Source organism: Podarcis filfolensis, assembly GCF_964270895.1.
Source record: "Podarcis filfolensis genome assembly, chromosome: 14".
Lineage (NCBI taxonomy): Eukaryota > Metazoa > Chordata > Lepidosauria > Squamata > Lacertidae > Podarcis > Podarcis filfolensis.
This window is the reverse complement of record NC_139616.1, coordinates 36,181,084-36,204,397: the sequence shown is the minus strand read 5'-3', so window position 1 is coordinate 36,204,397 and position 23,314 is coordinate 36,181,084. Positions and strand designations below refer to the sequence as shown.

The 23,314-nt window shown below is 45.3% G+C and overlaps 1 protein-coding gene across 2 annotated transcripts in view; it reads right to left on the bottom strand.

Moving 5' to 3' along the window:
* Positions 1–23,314, bottom strand: part of NTN3 (netrin 3) — a 110,090-nt gene that overhangs the window by 24,281 nt on the left and 62,495 nt on the right. For both annotated transcript variants that reach the window (XM_083585117.1, XM_083585116.1), the window contains 2 exons: positions 5,262–5,411; positions 3,250–3,303 (listed from right to left, as the gene is read on the bottom strand). In XM_083585117.1, coding sequence (XP_083441243.1) covers positions 3,250–3,303; positions 5,262–5,411 — 204 coding nt within the window. The remainder of the gene's footprint in view (positions 1–3,249; positions 3,304–5,261; positions 5,412–23,314) is intronic.

Sequence of the window (23,314 nt, the reverse complement as noted above, 5' to 3'; positions counted from 1 at the left end):
AGCCTGAGGAAAAGGGGCACGGAAGTGGAAACGGTTCAGCCTTAATCTCTAGGTGATCTCAGGCCTCAAAGAAAGGGCCAAATATGATTATGAAACTCAGTATCAAAGAGGCTTCCCCAAGTCACCTAGAGAAATTCCACCTCCATCTTTGGGAAATGAGTATCACACTCTTGGGATTCTGTTCGTATTAGATGTTTTGGCACTAATTCAGCACAGCAGAGGCAATGATCTTGGGGGGTTGGCCTAGATGACCAACCTTAGGGTCCCTTTCAACTCTACAGTTCTAGGATTCAACTCTGCTGCTTCCTCCAAGGACCTCAAGATGGTATATACATAGCTGTCCTCCTCCCCACTTTTTTCTCACATCAACCCTGTGAGGTTGGTTAGGCTAAAACTGAGTGACTGGTCCAAATCTACCCAATGATTGTCATGGCTGAGTGGGGATTTGACCCCTGTTCTCCCAGATCGTAGCCCAACAATCTAACCTCTGCACCTCTGATATCAACCATCTTATTAAGTACACTGCTTAGACAGTTTTGTGATTAAGTGGTCTCTATACCTTTCTAAAAATAAACAAATGACAACACACATACACACACCTTCTCAGCACAGAGTAAGGCTGCAACCCACTTACTTGCGAGTAAGCCCCATTGGATCCAATAAGTCTTACTTCTGTGTAGAAATGGTTAGGAATGCAGTGTTAACTCAGCAACTGCATATCTCAGAAGAGTGGGCACTCAGAGTCTTTTCTGAAAGGGACCTTGCTTAAAATTTCTTCAAGAAGCAGCCCCCCACCCCCGCCTTGGTTTTCCTGTCCCAAGTACCCAGGTTCTCCCAGGGTGGACCCGGAATATGGCTCTTCAAAGTGTATTCTGGGAAGCAGCAGCATACTCTGCACATATTTGAACTAGAAGCAGGCGTTTATAAAAAGAAAACCACAGATAATTCTATGGACCACTTAAGCAGACTTCCTCTGCTGAAAAGTAAAAATAAAGAGCCGAGGTTTTTCATCAAGTTCCTTTTATATTTTTCCAACTAAAACTTTTCATAAGAGCCCTCAATATATTTTAAACAAAATCTGAATCTTTCCTTCCCAAATGTATCTTGGAATGAAGATATACAGAAACTCGGTCCACACCTCCACCCCCTTTCCTGAAGTGTCCTTTCTTTGATGTGCCTAATTAAGAGGCCTAACAGCCAAAAAGTGGGGGGGGGGGAGGAGAGAGGAGTTTCGTTTTGGAGGAAAGTAGGGAGTTGCCATGATTTTATTCCCCAGATTTTATTCCATCAGGGCATAGGACATGCAATGCAAATAGGAGGGAATGTAGTCAATTACATATCATTTGCAGACTGAAAGGAACCACAACCGGATCGATTTGCTTTCTGGACATAGGATGAATATGCAGACATTAGCAATTTCTGCACCCGTGGCCATTTTCATTGGAATTCTCTGACATTTCTGTTCAGGGGTGACGACGAACTCCCTTCCTTTGTATCAAGCTGGGAGGGGCAGGCAGGAAGAGCAGAAGAGAATGGCAAAGGGAAAGTTTTCGCAAGCAATTCAGCAAGAAGTCCACGTAATGGGGCAAAGTGAAAGAACTTTCCCACTGAATTCCTAGCACAAAAGAGCAATTGTGCTAAAGGGTTGGAGAGAAGGGGTGGAGGATAAGGAAAGATTGCTAAACGCAACTGGTGGTTTTGGTTTGTTTGGCTGTTGTTGTTGTTCTAGGTAGGATGCAGGGCTGTACATGTGCCCACATTGGACAAATGGGGCATGAGCAGGTGGCCTAATTCAAAAGGACTGCAGGTCTTTTAGAGCTCTGCAACCCTGCTTCTCACTGCGTCTCACCCACCACATTGTTCCAGCTGCACCCTCCACCTGCAGTTTCTACGCACAGGTCTGATTACATGTCCAAAGTCCCAGACAAAGAGGCCCCCATGGCGCATCATTCTGCTCTGTGGCTGGGGAGTGGGGGTGGGGGAGATGTCTGATTCAGTTCACATGTGAAAGCCAATCAACCTAATTCACACTTTCTGAAAACAATATGCAAACTGAAACATAGCTATCCTATGAAATTCACACTTCTCTGAAATTTTTGCAGTGCAGTTCTCTGTTCGATTAACGGGCACAAAAATGCACATAGTAAGGTAAAGCACGCCTTAATAATAATCATAATAATGATTGCATTAGTGAAAATAGCATAGAAAAATGCATGCTGTGTTTTCGCAAATGTATAGTTTGCAGCAATCCGCCTGATAGGAGCCGAACAGCATAAAATTTAACTTGGAAACTTTGAGGCACAGAACAGAGAAATGAGGATCCAGCCATCCCTAGTAGCAGCAGAATTTTGAGACAGAAATATTTTCCCACAGGTAACTAATGTGGCAGCCAAGAACAAAGAGGAAGAATCTCTTGCACCTGGGAAGAAGCAGTGGGGGTGATGGACAACACTTGATCCCCAGAAATGCAGCAGGAGGCAGTGGATTTAGAACCACATTTGCACCTATGGCCTGCGATTTAGTTGGTGGAAACCTGGTCACTTTTGCCCTCGAGCAAACTCTGAGGCTAGGAGCAGTTTTGGCATCAAAATTCCAGTTGACGACCTGAGAAAGGGACACAGAGCTTGTGGCTCTCCAGATACTTTTGGTTTCCAACTCCCATTAGCCCCAGCCAGCCTGACCTACACAGGAAGTGGCCCTATGCTGAGTCTTGTTCCATCTAGTTCAATAGTGTCTAAAAATGCAATGAATAAATAGTTTACGTGGAGGCGGTGATGGAAAGATGCAAAGGGAGCAAAGGAACAGATGAAGTGAATGGCTGTAGTTGCACAGAAGATCATCTGCCTTGCATGCAGAAGGTCCCAGGCTCAATCCCCAGTATCTCCAGCTGGGGATGGGAATGTACCATCTGAAATCTGGGAGAGCTGCTGCCAGTCAGTGTAGGCAATGCTGAGCTAAATGGACCAATGTGTCTGACTCCATATAAAGCAGGTAGCTTCCTACGTTCCATAACTGAAAGCTATAGGAAGTTTTGGACACACATTTGGAGAGAGAAAACGATGGAAGAGCTCTGAGTGCATCAGTTCCACTTCAGAAACAAATCCAGGTTGTTAAAATCTCCAAAATCTGGGCAGACATTCATGCAAGCATTTTTTTTTTGAAGCATCCCCTAAAGTTAGGCAAAAATAAAAAGTTTACAAAGCCAGGGCAGTCTTCCCATTTTTGCGTTTCAACAGAATAAACACTCACCTGCTGGTTCTTCTGTGCTAGTGACCACAGAGGTGGGGTTGATGGCAGGAATCTCTGGAAAAGAAAAGGTGAAATTTCTTAGTTGGCTTGAGCATGTGTGTGCTCGCCTGGCCACCGTCCCTTCCCACTTCCAGCAGACAGGTTTGAAAACTACATCTACAGAAACTAGAGGAGTGTGGCTCTTGAAGGATAGCTGTGTTTCAGTTTGCAAATTTGCACATTAGCTGTGAGCTGATCCAAATTTCTCCTGTATCTCTAGGAACCGCACAGTCCCCGAGGCAGGCTCCAAACCTCAGGATGAAGGGGACCAATGCAAAGGAAATGTCAAGGAGGATGCTGAAAACAAAAACAAGCCAAAAGGCAGATGATGATACAGCCACCACCTTGTTGAAGCTAAACAGATGTAGGCCTGGTCAGTGCTGCGATAGAAGGCTGTCTGAGGACCTTTTTTGCTTTGTTGCTACTGTGGGTCAGGGGTGGGAGTTTCTTGTTGTGGATGCTTGTGGGTAGCAATTTAGGCCCCTCAGAGTCTGGGTGGTTTGGAGGGTGGGGGTGAACAGAGTGAGAGTCTGTTGGCATAGAGTGGGGGCCTCTCTGCCTCTCTCACAAAGAGCACCCCACTCTAGTGGACTCCCGTAAATGAAAAATGGGTCAGATACGGTTGTTAAGATCACTGGTTGTTTAGCTGTTTCTATATGTTTGAATGTTTCATTTGTTTTTCCTAGGTATTTGGTTCGATTGGAAATATTAATTTTTGTTGCTGCAGTTTTGCTTGTTTACCTTACGATGGAGTTGTTTATTGGATGTGTTTATATGATTTCGTAATTTTAGTAGATTGCTTTTCACTGTTTATTTTTATTACTTTGTTCCTTGCTCGGGGATTGGAAACATTCATTGCAGAGCGGGCATTAAATATAAATTATAATAAAATAAATGTATGCCACCTTGAGTTCCATGACAGAAGAAAGGTGGGCTATAAACATCTGAAATAAATAGCTCTAAAATGTCACTTTCTGGCTGAATGCTTATCTTCAGTAACAACCTGTCAGTCTATATTACATTCTTCTGGGATTCATTGGCTGCCAGTTAGCTAACAGGCCATGTTCAAGTTGCTGGTACAGTAGTACCTTGGAAGTCGAACAGAATCCGTTCTGGAAGTCCGTTTGACTTCCAAAATGTTCAAAAACCAAACTGCTTCTGATTGGCTAAAGGAAACCGTGAAAGCCCCATCAGACGTTCAGCTTCCAAAAATACTTCGCAAATCAGAACAATCACTTCCAGGTTTGCGGCATTTGGGAAACAAAACGTTCAAAAACTCAGCTGTTCGAAAACCAAGGTACGACTGTATTGGTGTGCAACCTACAAAGTGATATAGAGCTTGGGACCTGGCTACCTAAAAGATCACCTCATCCCTTACATACCCAACCAATCACTTCTACCCTATCAGAAGGCTCATGCCACACAATGTTGGAATCAGGCTTCAAGCGTTGCAACACCTGCCTTCTCATGCTTCCTCCCATTATACAGACACTTTCCATTGTTGAAAAAACACCTGCTAATGTCTTTCAACAAGCCTTCTAAAAACTTTATCCCAGTTGGTATCTGTCTTGGATTTTAACTGATTTAATATATACCCTGTTGCTTTAAACCATATAATAGGCAACCAGTTCAACTGTTTTATAGATGTAACTTTTTTTTTATATACATGCTATTACATTGTAAATCACATCAGCATAACTGATGGAATGTGATTCATAAACGAAATAAATAATGGCGATGATAATTATCGTCCTTTTAATTTTTTTTAATGCTCTTAAAACTTTTTTAACTTTTACATTTTATTTTCACTTTCTTTTTAATTGCATTGTTTTATCACCAATGTGTTTGATGCCATGTGTGGGATAGGCATCCAACTGATTAATTTGTCATCATCGTCCGAGCTGCAGAAGCTGTCATTGCCATCAGAGAAGCCCATGACAACAAATCACGAGAAGTTTGGCGGCGGTACTCACTGATGCATGGTGCCACTGGTGACCGGCTCTGTTGGTAACCTTTGGCACAGCGGTTGCAGGTCAACCCGGTCACGCCATCTTTGCATGGGCATTGTCCAGTGGTCTGGTTGCAAGTTTTTCCAGCTGCACCAACAGGGTGGCAGTCGCAGGCTAAAAAGGTGGGGGAGGGGGAGGAGAGGAGGAGAGCAGAAAGAAAGAGGAGAAAAGGTTAAAAGTTGCAAACACACAAATACATTTCATAATACGACATGCCAGGCGAAGCAGAACTATGCATGGACAAAATGGCAATTCAAAACACATGTAACAATGAGCAAAAACTCTTCCAGATTCTCCAGACCTAGCTCAAACTGCCGTGGCACAACAGGGCAGTTATATGCTACAGGGCAAGAGTTATGATCCCAGTCCATCAGGGATCTCACATAACACTACATAGCCGATCAACTGAGGACAGACACAGCCTATTCCAATTGATAACCGGGCTTCCTGAATAAACAATCTTGAATAAGCAATCCCTGAAAAAATTGCTAAAAGGAGACGTATATTTCAAATTGTTTGCAAAATCATTCCCCCTCCTCACTTTCAGCTCAGTCCTAAACATGAATACAATGCAAGGGCTAAATATCTGTTTGTGGATCAAATGCAAAATACTAAATTATTACCATGGCACTGAATAGACTGCAGAACCAAATGGGAGACAATAGCTTTTTGTAATAAAGGAAGCTGCTCTAATCCTGCAAGATACAGTTAGATTTATTAGCAAGCTACAACTCTGTACCCTCTTTCTCCAAACGCTTTCTCTTTTCTCTCTCTTTCTTTTCCTATATAATTGCACTATCACACATACCGTAATTTGGCTTAATACTCACCCCCTAAGGAGTTCTGCAAACTTGTGTTTTTGTGACCCAGTTTTAGTCACACACAGTAATTTGCAACATTTGCATTTACCAGAGTTTAATGCTGCATTTTATGGATGCCTTTAATAATGCAGTGTTGAGTATATTAACTTCATAAAGTTTTGTTTCTGTCTTTTCTGAACACAGTTTAATGTGGGAGCTCAGAATTCTTTAAGAAGGATCCTTTGCCCAGGAGTAGCCAACATGGCACTCTCCAGAAGTGGTCAGGCTGGAACTCCCATCATCTCTGACCATGGGCGTAGCTAGGAGTTTTGTTGAGGGGGCAGAACCGACATGATTGGTCAGTCAGTTAAGTATTACTATTGTTTTACTTGATCTAGGGCAGGGGTAGGCAAGGTTTACCGGCCATGGGCTGGATCACTCCCACAGAGATCGTCCGCGGGCCGGACTGGAGCAGCGCGATGCCGGGAAATCGCGTCTGCGCATGTCCACAGCGCCAGAAATCACTTCTGCACATGCCCAGATGCTGAAAATCATGCCTGCACAGAAGCGATTTTCAGCGTTTGGACATGCACAGACACGATTTCTGGTATCTGCGCATGTGCAGAACCATTTCTGGCGCCACTCGGCGAGTCCCCGCGCTACACCGTGCTGGTTTAGCGCAGCGCACGGGGAACTCACAGAGCGGTTGGCTCGTGGGCCAGTAAAACGGTCTTTGTGGGCTGCATCCGGCCCATGGGCCGCACGTTGCCGACCCCTGATCTAGGGGGAAGCAGCTGCCCTAGCCCCCCCGGCTATGCCCATTGGCCACGTTTGGCTGGGGCTGGAGGTCAACACCATCTGGAGTGCTTCAAGCTGCAGAAGTCTGCATAGACTAAGCTGAGATAGATGGACAGGTTCATATATTTATGACAAAGGCGGAGCCATAGTATAAGGTTTGGGTTTGGAGAAGGGAGGTTGGCCAAGGAGGAACAAATGGTCCTTCTTGAAAGCTTAGAAGTTCCAGCTTGGGTCCTAATCATGCCCTGTGGACATAACCTCTAGTTGTTTATGAGATAGCTGTCCTATTTCAGTCCTTTTGCCTTGGGGGAGGGAGGCAGAGACAACTTTTTAACTTCTAAGCATTCAAGGGCATCAGCAAAACTTGGTAGCAAGCCATAAACAAACTTCACTCAAAGCACCCAAGTCAGACTTAATGGGTAATCCAAACCCGAGTTCTGCCGGGATGAGCAGAGTTTGCAAAAGGCAGATCTCCAGCTGAGCCTGCGCTAAACCAGCTTATGTCACTCATCCCAGTTCATCTGCAGCTGGCTGAACTGAGGCCACAGTAAGTACCCCCAAAGGAGAACATGGTGAGGTCTGGGGAAGACTGGCCCCTATTCTAAACTCCTTGCATCTCAGATAGGTGACCAGCAATCCAGTGAAACTTACACTGGCACTAAGCTATGCTATGCTAACATCATTCCTATTGTCTTCAATGGGTCTTCCGGTCTGCTCAGGCTATTTCTTGTATCTGTTAAACTTCACTGTCACTTGTGAGTCTCTTGCAGAAGCTGGCCCTTAAGGAATCACCCAACTATAGACCAACACGCAGCTGTTCCTTGGGAATGTAAATCTGCCATAATGTGACAATACAAACCATGGGAAACTCTTCTTCCTTTCTCTTCCCCTTTCAGTTGCAAACCAGCCTTGATGTTTATGTCCCCCAATCCCCTTCCCTTGCTGGTTTTCAAAAAGCTTGACAAGTCCTGCAGGAGGATTGCATGCAGCCTATCTGTGATATGTTTTCAGTTACACAATTTACATCTGACTCTGTGCTCTTTGAAAGCAGGAGAATAATGGATAATACATGGCAAAGAGTAAACTGATGAATAACAAACAGGAGCAGGCGGTTGGAGGGGGCTGAGGAGGGAGGGAAGAAGAACAGCCACCCTCTGAGTTGAAACACTCAAGAGCACATAGAAGCCTGTTTGTGCAAATGAGGACTTCTGTGGGACTTGCAAGTGGGCTGGAGCAGGAGCCAGCGTGATGGTAACAGCACCAAGGAGCAAGCAGCTTCTCCTTATATGTTGCCACTTTGGGCAGCACTCATAGCAGCCGTGGTTTGTGCCCATCAAGACCTACGGGGTGGAAGGCAGGGAGCCCAACAGTGGGTGGCGCCAGAGCCAATGACAGGGGGAACCAATTAATACTAGACTTGTCACCATCCTTTCTCCCTGCTGAGCTCTACAAGGGGCAGCACTGAGACTATGGGATGTGTTGTAGGTCAGGCAGGCAGGTGGGTGGGAGGGCTGGCTGATAGCACACTGGAGTTGGTGGGGCACTGCCGCATTTGCCCAAGTGTATTGGCAAGTCACTGGCAGTTTGATCACATGCAGGTGTGTTGGCACAGCCATGCCTGTTTCACTATCACTGGGAAGTGAGGAGGTTGCTGCCATGGGGCAAGGGTGTGCGAAGATGAGGTCTGGCAAAAGCACCCAGCAATCCTGGGCATCTGCTTGAGGCATTTTGGGGTAACCCTGGGTCTTTTGTAGTGGGCCTCTGGCCCCATTTACACCATACACTTAAAGCTGCATTACACCCCTTAAACAGAATGGTTTAACAGGGAACTCTGGAAATCGTAGCTCAGTTAGGAGAATAGGGATCACACCACCCTTAGCAAGCTAGAGTTCCCAGGATTCAATGGGGAAGCCCAAGGCTGTTTAGAGTTGTATGATACTGCTTTAAATATATGGTTTATATAAGGCCTCAGATGTCCTGCCTCTTCCCCCACTTAAAAAAACCCCCCTATACAGTGGTACCTTGGGTTAAGTACTTAATTCGTTCCGGAGGTCCGTTTTTAACCTGAAACTGTTCTTAACCTGAAGCACCACTTTGGCTCATGGGGCCTCCTGCTGCTGCCGCGCCACTGGAGCACGATTTCTGTTCCCATCCTGAAGCAAAGTTCTTAACCCGAGGTACTATTTCTGGGTTAGCAGAGTCTGTAACCTGAAGCGTATGTAACCTGAAGCATATGTAACCCGAGGTACCTCTGTATTATTTTTAGTTTATATTTATTCACACTCACACTTTGCCCTGCCTGAGCCTCAGCTCCTTGGGTTGAGCTCCTAGAGATCAGACTGTTTGAAACCAGCACTCACAGCTGCCTTCCAGCATTAAGCTCTGGGCACCCAGAAACAGCCAACTTTCCTTTCTGCCACCCCAGGGCTAAGTAAGCTGCATCAGGGGGACAGTCTGTCTCCTACGGAAACTGGAAGGAATTTCCACGCTGCTCTCAGCGGTCTGCCGATCATGAGCAAGTGACAGGGCAGAGTGGAAGGGAAAGTGCGTTAAGGCTCATTAAAGGTAACGAATTGCAACCTTGAGAGAGACAGAGAGGGAGAGGGAGGTAATCCAGAAAGAACTACAGAGTGTAGCTTCCAGTGGGGATTCTTTAAATTTGGAAAAAACGTGTAGTGAAGGAGATCTGGTTTATGTCAGGGGGGGAAAGGGGCTAAATTTATTTACAATGCTTTGCTCATTTTTATTGTCAGAAAAGCAAACAGTGAGGGTGGTTTGCACAACCAAGTTGCTGGGGCCAATTAACCAATCTTGACGGTCCTTGGCCCGAAAGGAATCAAGAGCCTTGGCTTCTTCCCGCCATGAAAAATTGCGCATTAAATAAGATTCATGTTAACCATGTAACTGCAGATTAATAAAATGGAGAAATATTATTAAGACCACATTTATTACACTGCAATTGTGGTGGACATTTCTGTCAGCCCTGTAAATATATAATCTGCAGTTTGCAACCACCAGGGGCTCTTAAAGTGGAACAGTCAAAATTAGGTCAAAATATGACGGAGGTATGTCCTCTGTCTGAGCCATTGATGGATGAACACACAGTGACCACTGGGCTCTGGGAAGGAGAGAGGAGCAGCAGGGGGTGAATGGAAGTGCAGGGTAGCTGTGGCCAAAGCCCAAAGATATGTGGCCATCATGATTTGAGCCTGCTCTACCCAAGAAGTGGAACAAGACGATAGGAAGACAATGGGGCAGAGTGGACAGTCAGGGGATACCATTTCTGAAAGCTAATGTGAAGGAAATAAGGATTTCAGCTGTTTTGTGTTGGTTCTTTGGTTGTGACATTAGGCTTGTAATTTTTTTCCCCTTTAAAGGCTCTAACATACAGGAAAGTCTAATGTGCACAAGAAGGTGAAGTGTTTAAGAAGGCATGTTTTGCTCAGGAAGGTTTGCTCAAAGGTTCATTCTAGAAACCTGGCAGTGAAGGGGAAATAGAAAAGTACCCAATACTGTGCCCTTCTCCTGACTGGTGAAAAAGTTGGAAGAGAGTATGTGAAAATATTGAATATGTTAAGCTAGAAACTAAGATAGGTGGTCAGAAGGTTGGAGAGTGGGAAACCTGACGAATTAGAAAAAGGGCTGAAACACTTAAGAGAGCATTAAAACACACAGTGGTACCTCAGGTTATGTACTTAATTCGTTCCAGAGGTCCTGAAACTGTTCTTTACCTGAAGCACCACTTTAGCTAATGGGCCTCCTGCTGCTGCTGCGCGATTTCTGTTCTCATCCTGAAGCAAAGTTCTTAACCTGAGATACTATTTCTGGATTAGCGGAGTCTGTAACCTGAAGTGTATGTAACCTGAAGCGTATGTAACCCGAGGTACCACTGTAGTAGAGATCACAGTTGGGCACTTTAGGAGGAAGGCACCAGAAGAGGACCACGAAGGGACCACGACTCTAAAGTGAGGGATGTAAACTGATAAGTATTTGCATGATTAGGGAAGCAGTCTTGAAAAGGTAGAGCTGGATGGGCTTGTCTCTGTTTATTTATTTGTTCTTGTGGGTAACTACTCAAAGGACAAAATTACTTTGTTTCTAAAACAATTTTCTCAAACACTTCCTTACCAAAGCCTTAAGTAAAAGCATATTTTGTTTTGGAAAACTTTGGTCTGGGGCCTTGTTATTTACCCCACATGTAATTGTCATACTACTCTACCCAGTTTGGGGAGTAGGTTGGGTCAGTTAAAGTTCAGGCAGTTCAGGGGCTGCTTAGAGGAGGTGGGCAGAGAAACATAAAGCTATCCCCTTGGAGGTAATGGGTTGGCTTGGCTGGTTTTCTCACCAGACTTTCCTCTTGCAGTGTAGGGTACGGCTCATGATATGTGAGAATTTCTCCTAAGTAGAAAATGGGTGCATTGAGGACAAGGATTCTAGCTAGGGTGGCCACTCAGGAACCATCACAAAAAAATGCATCATATCGTACAAACATTATTCTAGCCCGTATGCTATAGCATAACAGCCCTTGCTCCGGCAGTCTGAGAACACTGAATCTGAGTCTTTATCTTGGACCTGGATGAGCCATCCCTTCAAACAGAGTACACCTTCAAATAGATGAATGTCATTTGCAAAGTTGGATGCATGTCTGCTCTAATTCTAGCCCAGCTTGCCACGCCACTTGCTTCCTGATGCCAGGGATTCAATCCGGTCCTGTATACCTGAAGGAGCGTCTCCACCCCCATCGTTCAGCCCGGACACTGAGATCCAGCGCCGAGGGCCTTCTGGCGGTTCCCTCATTGCGAGAAGTGAGGTTACAGGGAACCAGGCAGAGGGCCTTCTTGGTAGTGGCACCCAACCTGTGGAACGCCCTTCCATCAGATGTCAAGGAAATAAGCAGCTATCCTATTTTTAAAAGACATCTGAAGGCAGCCCTGTTTAGGGAAGTTTTTAATATTTAATGCTGTATTGTTTTTACCACTCAACTGGGAGCCACGCAGAGTGGCTGGGGAAACTCAGCCAGATGAGTGGGGTATAAATAATAAATTATTATTATATTATTATTATTATCTTGCACCTTTGGTATGCATAGCAGGTACATGTACTCATTCAACTATGGTGACATTATGCTAGGTCAGTCTGTCTACCTTGCCCAGTGCTGTCTACTCTGAGTGTTAGCTGTTCTTCAGGTTCATGGACAGAGATCTCTTGCTTCCTTATTATTTTAAGTGAGCGAAGTTAAGCCAGGGACCTTCTCCTTTGGCCACAGGAGAAGGCGAGGCCAAAGAGAGCAGGATGGGCTCCATCTCTCCCTGCTACTGGGATCCTTGCTATGCCCCAAAACGTGTTCAGGATCCCCCTGGAGAGTGAATAAAATGGCTAGCAGATTCACAGCCCTGAGTCCAGGGTACCGTTACTTTTGGCATCAGTTTTTGCTGGATGAAAGGAGGGAGAGAAGCAGCGAAGCGTGATGAGTGTTCCATCAGCAAGTCTTGGACAAGGGCCTGCTTAAAAGATGGGGGGAAAGTATCATGGTTTCCATCAGTGCAACAGTCAAACATGACTCCAATGCCAAACAAAAACACACATATGCGCACATCCCCCCCCCCAAAGAGATGTTATCGTTTCCCTAATTTTCACCAGATGGGATCCTGCCAATGCGCCATGTCCCAGCGCAACAGGCCCTCTCCAACTCAGCAAGAAGCAAGCACACAGCACCTAATGGGGAACAGATGCAATGGGCCTTATCAGATCCTAGCCAGGATTGGAAACGGACGTGTTTCTGATGAGGGTATTTGAGGGGCTCAGCTGTGATAACACATGGCAGCGGGTGGCGGAGTCCTCAGATGATGTTGAGCCTTCCCTCAGTCACAACATGCTTTGATGCTGGGAAGCTGTGCGTAACACTTCTCGGAGTGAGCTGGGCTGCTCTCTTCCTCGTAGAGCAGCTTCAACAGGGTCACAAAACACCAAACCAAAAATCTCACCCTTCAGAGGTCCCAGCAGTCAGTCTGCATGATAACACCAACAAGGATGACAAGGTAACCACAAACCATCAGTGGGCCATATCTATCTGGGGGCAGCACCCCAATTCTAGGTGGGGCCACAGCCAGTGATGGGCAGAAGGACCAAAAGTGGTTGGAGACGCCCCTTTCCATCCTTCTGTCACTTCCTCCCCCACACTCTGTTCTACCCCTTTTCACCCTCCTTCTCAGTCTTTCTCCCTGCCCTATGGACTGCTCAGGGAGGTCCTTTCTCTCTCCCTGTCTCCCACTTCTTTAAATATTAATAATTTCCCAAAGGTCTATGGATGAGTTGACATTTCAGGTTGGTTTTATTGCTGGTGGTTTACCAAGTTTATCGCCAATTGTTTCCCCCTGCTGTTTAGTGCTGATCTTATCTGCTTTATCTGATAGTTTTAATTTTAAGACACCCCCCCACACACATTTTAGCACTGGGTTTCCGAATCACTTTTATTTACTTTAAACAAATATCAGCAATCCGAACATTGAACTATAACAAATACAAACAGCGGGTAGAAACATGAGAAATATTCACCACGTGACTAGACTGCAATAGATCTAGATCTAAATCATAACAATGGCTTAAGGACCGGCAATTTGATACAAAGCTTTCTCTTTCCCCCTTCTTACGCTTCAATCCTTATTTAACTCAGGTGGACTTACTTCTGAGTAGAGCTGTATGGGGACTGCACTGTTAACCAGTGTTAGAAACTGATATATGAAAGCTAGGAGCTAAATGGCACCTTAAACCTAGGTTATGGGTGCAACGACAGAATGTCTAGGCGCACTTTTTATAACAAGAATATAAAGCTGAAAATGAATGAACTGCAGTTAAAATATTATGTTTATTTTTCACATGGTCTAGTCCTTCCCCTGCCCACCCCCCTAATATTCTTAAGAGGGTCTCTTCTCCAGTCTTCAGAGAGTAGCTGGAAGTGGGGAGGCAGAAAAAGGTCCTCCTTTTCTTCCACTCTGCAGTTTTTATCTGAAATCTTAGGCGCAGTACTGTGCCTGGAGTTCAAAAACTGCTCGTGCTAATGAAATGCCCTGTCACAAAATGCACCTAGAACCATGGGAGTTTCGGACATTTCTGTTAAGTGCAGTAATTATTTGTAATACTTCTGCAATTTACCATCCTTCCCCATCCATAGATGGAACCTTAAAATATGTGTTTGGGAGGAGCAGGGAAAGGCGATCACATTTTAGCGGTTATTTTATCTTGTGAATCACCTTGCTGAGTGGTGGTTTTAAGCAGGTGAGTTAGACTGTTGGTTTAGTTTTATCATTCTGGGAAATAGGGCACGGCCCTACTAACCCCAGTGTGCCACCACTTGCCTTCCTTCCGACCGACAACCAGTCCAGAGGGTGGGTGGAGCTGCCTGCCAGCTTCCTCTTCCTTGGTCTCATTGTTGCCCTTATGGAATTCAGCAGGGAAGATGGTGAGGACAAAACAAGAGTTAGCTGGCTCTGGCTCTCATTGCCTCTAGCGCCACCTACTGTTGGTCTCCCTGTCTTCCACCCTACTAGTCTCAATGTGCACCAGCCTCCACTGGGCCAGGTGAACAGGCAGGCCAATGTGCCAGAACAGGTGTTGGCAAGGGTTCCAGGTTCTGACACCAGCCCTTGGTATGAACTATAATGCTGTTATGAGTCAACCAGCCCCCTGAAAACCAACTGTATTCAATGCACTGATGTGGGTTCTCTGGAGGAAAAAAACACAAATCAGGAATTTTCCTGGTGCCTTAAAGCTAGCATGTTAATTTTATATGCTATATAAATATCTCAAATATTTTTCCAATCGTCAGAAGTAGTTGAACTTTTTCATTTGGAATTAAAAATTCAATTAAATATAATTAATGTGGTGTAAAATCTTATGTTTCAAAGCTTTACTTGGAAATTACTTTTATTGGAATACTTGTAAATAACTTTTAAGACATGAAAATCTAATAGCATGTACTCTCCATACATAGTTTAAGTTTCAAGGGAGAAGGGGCAATGAAAACACACACATACACAGAAATCTCACACACATTTTCTACAGATAGTAGCCTGAAAATAATTAATTACATCTTTGAAACTGCTCAATTTGTCTGATAGTACACTAGGATCCACTACCAATTTGTTTTTGTGTACAAATATATTTTTAGATGTTGAAAAATTTCCATGGAAAAAGCGGGTAGTGGAAAATTCTCTGGAATATTATTTTGTTGCAGGAAATTTTGCAACCCACATCCCTGTACAAAGGCATTTCAAAAAGACAGCAACTTCTGACACTCAAAAGTTTGGCACTTGGATGCTTAGGCAGGAATTCAAGCAAGCTGGTAAAGTATCATCAAAAGGACAGATGTCGAAACATTGCTCTGATGGCGTGGGGGGTGTCAAGCTTTCTCAAGTGCTCAGATCTAACCCTCAGAATGAAAGGTTGAAGGGTGTTTGCTACAAACACTGCCCATTTAATCACACAGCAAATTATGGGATGTGCTAAGAAGTGGCTTCCCAGACTGGGCAAAGCTGCTACACTAGTTTTGTGGCAGGTAGGTCCCTGTTGGTTAGTGGGATGAGAAGGTCTGGTTCTGCCAGTGCATTTGCACCGTGCTGACCTGCCTGTTCTCACCCTTCTCCCTCCCAGTAAGGAATGCCAACTCACCTGCTGGAAAGCCGGTGTAGTGGATCTACTGGATTTGCTACAATGCATGTGGTGACGGATGCTGAATCGGGTTCTTTTAAAGAGGAATTAGACAAATTTGTGGGGGGAAAGGCTATCAGTGGCTCCCATTCACGATGGCCATGCACTACCATCAGAGGCACTGTGTCTCTGAAGGTCAGTACAATGGAAATCAAGCAAGCAAATACAATCAGTATTTGCTGCTTTTGTTTTCAGTCCTCAATCAATATATAACTGATTATGTCCCCACTACATTTGCGTTGTGTTTCCTTTGCAGTGAAATGAATGGGTTGGAATAAGGTAACGGCAACACAGAATCACAGAATTATAGAGTTGGAAGGGACCCCAAGGGTTATCTAGTGCAACCCCCTATAATATATAATTGATTACATAAGCTACTTAATTTTGCCGTACAGGAACAGAGGGACAAAGATTGTCAATTTGGCAGAAGACAAACTGCAGCAGAATGGAAACAGGGCTGCATGCACCAGAGAGTGAGTGGAACAGAAAATGATGCCATCTTACATCCCTAGTGGAGACTAGAGGCTAGAGCTCTCCGTGCATGTGGATGATTTAGGCTGGGTAGACAGCTCTGCCTCTGGACATGCCCCTATAACAGCAATACCTTGGATGAGGCCATTAAGTTGCCAGCACAGACCTTAAATCATCACGTTTCATTTGCCAAAGAGCCTGCCCTTGCCCCTCGAAGGGAGGATATTTTTGCTTCTAAGAGCTTAGCTGCTGCTGCTTCCCTGGCTTTCATTGGGTACTGTGCACATTTTATGGCTTTGCTTAAATTATGGGGATTAATATTGAGACGTGCCTTAGTTGGCTTTTCAGTTACAACCGTTCAATTAACCCACCCTGAGCATTTCTCCTGTGTTTTCCATATGCCCTGCTTTTCCATATTATCAAGTTCACTTCATACTTTATCCGTTGGCAGAGGGATCATTAGAGGCATTAGCCTGTCAACTTTAATATGGCCTTTGCCTCCCAGACATCCTTGGGATGCTGTACAAGTGCTCAATGGGATGCTGCCTGCGCTTTGGATGTGTGATTATAGAAAGCCTGTAGAAAAGCACATTTTGGAACTATCTTCAGAGTAGATTGAGCTCCTGGCTCTAGCACAGAAAATGCATTAGAGCTACCATTTGAGAAAGACATTAATGGCATTAAGAACAAATCAAAACACAAGCCCTGGTGCCTTCTTGCCCATACAAATCCAGTTGCCCCCCTTTATTTGCACATCTATTTACATTTATGTAAATTTGAAAGAACCTTTGGTTCCTTTAATAGTTGCTCAACATCAAGAAATTTCAGCTAGTATGGCTTCTCTGATCTTTGCCTAACAAACCGAACCTGCAAGGATCAGACAAGGATTAAAATATACTCAGTATCCTGGGAGCCATTTGGTTGATGAGCAGTTTATGCAGATGTATAAAACAGGCAACCATTTTTCTCCCCTTTTACTCCTACAAAACACCATCTGAGGTGAAGCAGGGGATCACCACGACCCCATCTGCAGCAGTAGCGTGGACCATAAGAAGACAATGGAAGCAGTCCTCAAATTGCCTTACATAGACCTGGCAAGCATCCTAGTTAGATACTTACCAAGTCAGGGCGGGGATGGGGATGTCCACTTTCTCCAGGTAGTATATAAATTGAATAAATAATAGTAATAATTCTCTGGCAGCAATATTGCCACTTTGCTATCTGACTTGAATCTTTCTTATTTGGCCAAGAATGAAAGACCCATTTATGAGACCCACTTTTGATTTAGCCCCATTTGTCACACTTGTGTTTATTTATTAGATTTACATCTCATGTTTCCATCAAGGTGGCTTCACACATGCTTTTCCACCTCCCCTTTTTACCCTTACAACAACTCTGTGAAGTGGGTTGGGCTACAAGACAGTAACTGGTTCAAGGTCACCCAATGAGCTTCATAACTGAGTGGGGATTTGAACCCTGGTCTCCTGGGTCTTGGTCCAACACTCTAACCACTACACCACACTGGCTTCTGACCATTCTGCATGCAAGGGAATCACTTGATCTTTATGGTTACTCTCTCAGATTGGCCACTAGAATACAGCCAAGCACATACCATTTTACAGTTTACAGGCAAAAGACAGTTTGGGATTAACAGCACGACAAAAAAACTAGGATATGTGTTCTCGCACAATCACACTTGAATGAATTTTTGAATGCTAGTGCGGTTGGTAGAGAGGTTTAATCTTCTAATAATGCATGCTGATGGCGCAGAACTTTGCCACATTGATGATGATTTCGTTAGTGGAGTCTGACAAAAGGAGGGAAGTGTAAAAATTATCTAGTGCGCCCGGGAATTTGATTAAAATAGGTGTGATGAATAAAGAACAAATGTCCTTATACTATAAGCAGTATGGTAAAATATGCTCAACTCTTTCAATGCTGTATCGACAGAAGCAGACCAGTTGGTTGTATGGAATTCCTTTCAGTAAAGCCAGTGGTCTAATAGGATATGGGTCTCAAATCCCAAAAGGCTGCCCATCCTTCCTCTTGAGGGATCTCCATTGAGGCTCGTCTGAACCTCCCAAACTTTCTTGCTGGACCAATGCAGGCTTCTGTGCAGCAAGACTGACAGCACCACCTGTGTGCTGTGTTTAGATTCCAATCACTTCTTCACCTTCAGGTCTCCATTGAGGCTTCCACAAAATAGTGAGCATCACCCTTCCCAGCACCCAGGAGCTCATGGAGAGCAATGCTGGAGATCCACAGAGAAAAGAGCTAAACAGGGCAGTGGTACCAACATCTTTCTCTGGCTCTGTATGCAGGTGACGAGCAGTCGCCCAGGGCTTCAGGATTGGCTTATCCTGGTAGAGAAAGAGTGGCAGCCGAAACACCACTGTCCCGCCTTGGTTTGTGGTTTGGCCATCCATCACAGTCGTATCACCTCTTAATTGAGATGCTTCGTAACTTCCTAATGCTCTGCATTTACATTCTGGGAAGATCTCAAAGGAAGGACTTGCCTCGACAGACGCCTGGCTGCTGCTTCAGCGATAGAGATTAGAGAGTTTGAAACCAGAATATATTTTCATCTGAGGAAGGGAGGGTGGTGGTGGGGGGACGTCTCTCGGTGCTCTCCTTGCAAAGGAAAGAAGACTGAACGGCTGCCAGAGTCGGGCTGGGGGAGTGAGTGGGTGGGTGGGAATGCGCCCAGTCTCCTTCCCTTTGACTATATTCCTGCACAGACAGCCCTGAAGTCTCGCTGACTGGATTCCTTGACACCGCCACCCCTCCCCACAAACAGCAGCTTGCGTGTGCGTGTGTGGCATAGGATAAAGAGGATCTCTCTTAGGAAGACTCCTAAATCCCGAGCAAAGAACATAAGCTAAGAGACAAGAGCTTCTGTTTCCACTGCGCCTGGCTACAGTGGTGCCAAAAAGATGGGGGGTGGGAAGGTAAATAACTGATTCAGAAAACGGCTGGGACCAGAATGTATCTGACTAACCCACATCCAGGAAGAACGCATGAAGAGCTCTGCTGGATAAAGCCCATGAGATATCCAGCCCAGCATCCCATATCTAGCCACTGTAGCCACTGATAGCCTTATCTTCAAGGAATTTGTCCAATCCTCTTTCCCCTCCCCCTATTTTTATTGTTTTATTGTGCTACAAATCACCAAAAAAGTGAAGCAAACCAAATCACCCCACCCCCTTTCCAGTAGATGAGATTAAAGATTATTGTGAAGTCAGCACTACCAGAATAACACAATTCCAGTCACTTACTCAAATGAATGAATGCATTGCAGCTTAAAGGTACACTAGCTATAAAGGAGTAAAGGAGGTTCTGCTGCATCCTCTTTAGCCATATACATAATAAAAGGTATACCAACCCACTGCAAATGTGCCCTTTCATTTCAAACTTTTCAGAAACTTAAGTCAATTTGTTAGTCAATTTTTCTACCAAAGCTAATTGCCACACTTTCTTCACTACCTGCTTTGGAAGTGAATTCCATGGTTTAACTATGCGCTGCATGAGGCAATCATAGATGGCCTAAGCCAGGTAGGGGACCTGGTGCCTTCTATATGTTGTTGGACTCCAACTCCCATTATCACCGACCGTTGGCTGTTCATTGGCTGAGGCTGATGGGTGCTGGAGTCCAGCAACATCCGGAGGGCCACGGGCTTTAAACTGGACTTTAAGCAATATCTCTACATGTTGTTGACTTGCTCAATAATAAAAATACTGGAGCACAATCATCTCCAGACATTTTGAAGCCCAGGGGGAAAAAATCACGTAAGGCAGTATATGAGAACTTCTCTAGCCTCCTGGTAAAAAGAACAGTTAAAAAGAAGACATAGGGCTGTCTCCACCTCATCCCTGTTGCACAGGCAGCATCTATCATTTGCCGGGACGTTGTTATATCCGCCTTCTAAAAGCTTAGAAGGCAAAATGTTAAACCGTGCCAAGGGAAAAGACTGCCTATATTTGAGAACAGATAGCCAACATAGATAAGACATCCCATTGCTGGAGTTGAAATGTGACAGACTCAATAACCGGGGGGAGATGCTTGATAATAACTTTGGCCTGCTCCCAAATTATCAATAGCAGATAAGAAAGAGATAGTTCATTTGAACTAATTACCCGGTTGTCTCTCCAGAACCTCAGGCAGACTTGGAACCACCAAGTCAGACACCCAGGAAGCCTGGGAGCCGCAGTACTAGTGTCTTGATCTGCCAGAAGGCAGAGGACCATTCTCTGTTTGAAGGGCTGTCTGGGTCAAATCTGGTTTAAAGATAAAGAATTCTAAGAAGTGAGAGCTGCAGGTACCTTGAAGCTGCCCATCCATCATGAGTACCTGAACAGCTGACTGAGCAGGAAGACACAGGTGCCTCGTCACATTCATCTTCTCCAATATGGTAGAATGCATTGTATTTCTGTTCAATCATAGCAATGATTTCTACACATATAAATCAGCACATGTACATTTTATGCAAATCTACACTCACCTTTGTCCTGTTTTTTGGGGGAGGCAGGTTTAACATGTCAGTGGCCATCCTAACCAGGAACCACTACACTGACTCCTGTGTCTCTCAAGTTGACACTTTGCTACCTGCAACCCAATTCTATCGCCTCCCCACTTCCAGGGATCAGGCTGAAATTAGAAGTACCTAATCCGCACACAACAACACACAAACTGGGGTGCAGCTATCTTTTAAAAAATGGACACTTTCCTGAATTTTGCATAGGAAAATGTGCATATTAGAGGAAGGTATATAGAAGAATATGTACATTAGAGGAATGCAAATATTAGTGCAAGCAACAGACAAAAATGCATTACATTAGGGGAAGTTCATTGAAAAATAATTGGCAAAATTGCATTAAGCAATGAGGGCAAACATACACTAAAATGGTTAGTTTTCACTAGCACACAAAAAATTCAAACAGACACAGAAATGGAGTGAACTGAGAAAATGAGAATTTGAGTGAAACCAAAATTGACCGATTTATCCATCCATATCCACGATTTACCTGCAGGTAAGCCAAGTACATAAAAGCATCAGTGGTTGGCATCCATTAAGACTGGTGGGGTGAAAGGCAGGGAGCCCAACAGTAGGTGGAGCCAGAGACAAAGGCAGGCAAAGACCACTAGTTCTACTTTTCTCTACATTGTGAAGTTGTGCAAGGGCAACACTGAGACGGGGAAGAAAACTGATAGGCAGTGCCACCCCCTAGACTTGTTGCAAGGAGGCAGGCAGGTAGGGACTGGCTGAGGCCAGTGGGGCAATACATAAGAGCATAAGAAAAGCCCTTTGGATCAGGCCAATGGCCCACCTAGTCCAGAATCCTGTTCTTGCAGTGGCCAACCAGGTACCTGTGGGAAACCTGCAAGCACACTCAAGATCACTCCTCCATCCTGTGGCTCCCAGAAGCATTACTGTTTCCAACCACGATAGGCATAGCCATCACGGTAGCCTTATGATCCATGAATTTGTCCAAGAGGAATTTGTCCTCTTTTAAAGCCATCCAAGTTGGTGGCTCTCGCTGTTTCCTTTGGGTGTGAGTTCCATAGTATAACTAGGTGCTGAAGTGCCCCATTTGCTCTAATAGGACCAGCCTCCAGTACACAAAAGCAGGGGAGGGAAGGGGTTGGTGAATGAAGGGTTTATAGTGGGAAGCTACTACTTTATTTATACCCCACCCATCTGGCTGGGTTTCCCCAGCCACTGTGGACGGCTTACAGCATATCTAAAAACGTAATAAAAACATCAAACATTAAAAACCTCCCAATACAGGACTGCCTTCAGATGTCTTCTAAAAGTTGTGTAGTTCTTTATCTCCTTGACATCTGAAGGGAGGGCGTTCCACAGGGAGGGTGCCACGACTGAAAAGGCCTTCTGCCTGGTTCCCTGTAACTTCATTTCTTGCAGTGAGGGAACCAGCAGAAGACCCTTGGAGGAGGACCTCAGTGTCCAGCTTGAGCGACGGTGGTGGAGATGCTCCTTCAGCTATACTGGGCCGAGGTCATTTAGGGCTTTAAAGGTCAGCACCAACACTTTGAATTGTGCTCGGAAATGTACTAGGAGCCAAGGTCATTTTGGACCAGTGTTATATGGTCCCAGCAGCCACTCCCAGTCACCAGTCTAGCTGCCGCATTCTGGATTAATTGTAGTTTCCAGGTCACCTTCAAAGGTAGACCCACACAGAGCACATTGCATTAGTCCAAGTGGGAGACAACTAAAGCATGCACCACTCTGGCAAGACAGTCCATGGGCAGGTCTCAGCCTGTGTACCAGGTGGAGCTGGTAGACAGCTGCCCTGGACATGAAATTGACCTGCGCCTCCATGGACAGCTGTGAGTCCAATATGACTCCCAGTCTGCGCACCTGGTCCTTCAGGAGCACGGTGACCCCATTAGGGACCAGGGACTCCCTCACAACAACCCACCTGCTGTCCCCCAAAGAGAGTACTTCTGCCTTGTCAGGATTCAGACTCAATCTGTCAGCCACCGTCCATCCGCCAACCACTTCCAGACACTCACACAAGACCTTCACTGCCCTCACTGGTTCTGATTTGAAGGAAAGCTGGGCTGGGTATCATCCCCATATTGCTGAACACTTAGCCCAAACCCCCTGATGATCTCTCCCAGCGGCTTCATATAGATGGTAAAAAGCATGGGGGAGAGGATGGAGCCTCTGAAAGGTGGTGGGGGGCGGGAGAGAAAGTGCAAGCAGAGGAAGGGAAAGAGGGAAGGGGAAATTTCACAGCCGCCGTGGTTCCAGGCTTCCAGCAACTCCCTTCCCAGCCCCACAGAGGAAATGACTCAGGGTTTTTTCGAGAAACCGCAAGCTGACAAGTTCACCGCCTGCCCTGCCACTTTTGTGCTGGGTTGCAAGATTCAGGGCACATGTCTCCCACCCAGCTGCTCTCCAGGAAACACGGCGGGTTGAAGGAAGGGGGATTAGCACAGCAGGCTGGGCTTCGCAATGGTCGGGGTGCCTGCAGATGGTAGAAAGATGCCCGGTAGCTGCCCGGCTGAGATTAGACCTCAACGATGAAGAAAGTGGGAATGAAAAACTAGGTTGAAAGCACAATGGCTATGGCAGCATTGCCCAAGCAGTCAGGAAAAGTGGAGTAGTCAGGGGAGGGGGCGAGAAATCCGCTTTGCATGAAATTAGGGGTTGCTGGAAAAGTTTAAAACAGGGATGCAGAAAAGGGAGGTATGGGGAAGTCGTTGAAATAAGGTTCAAG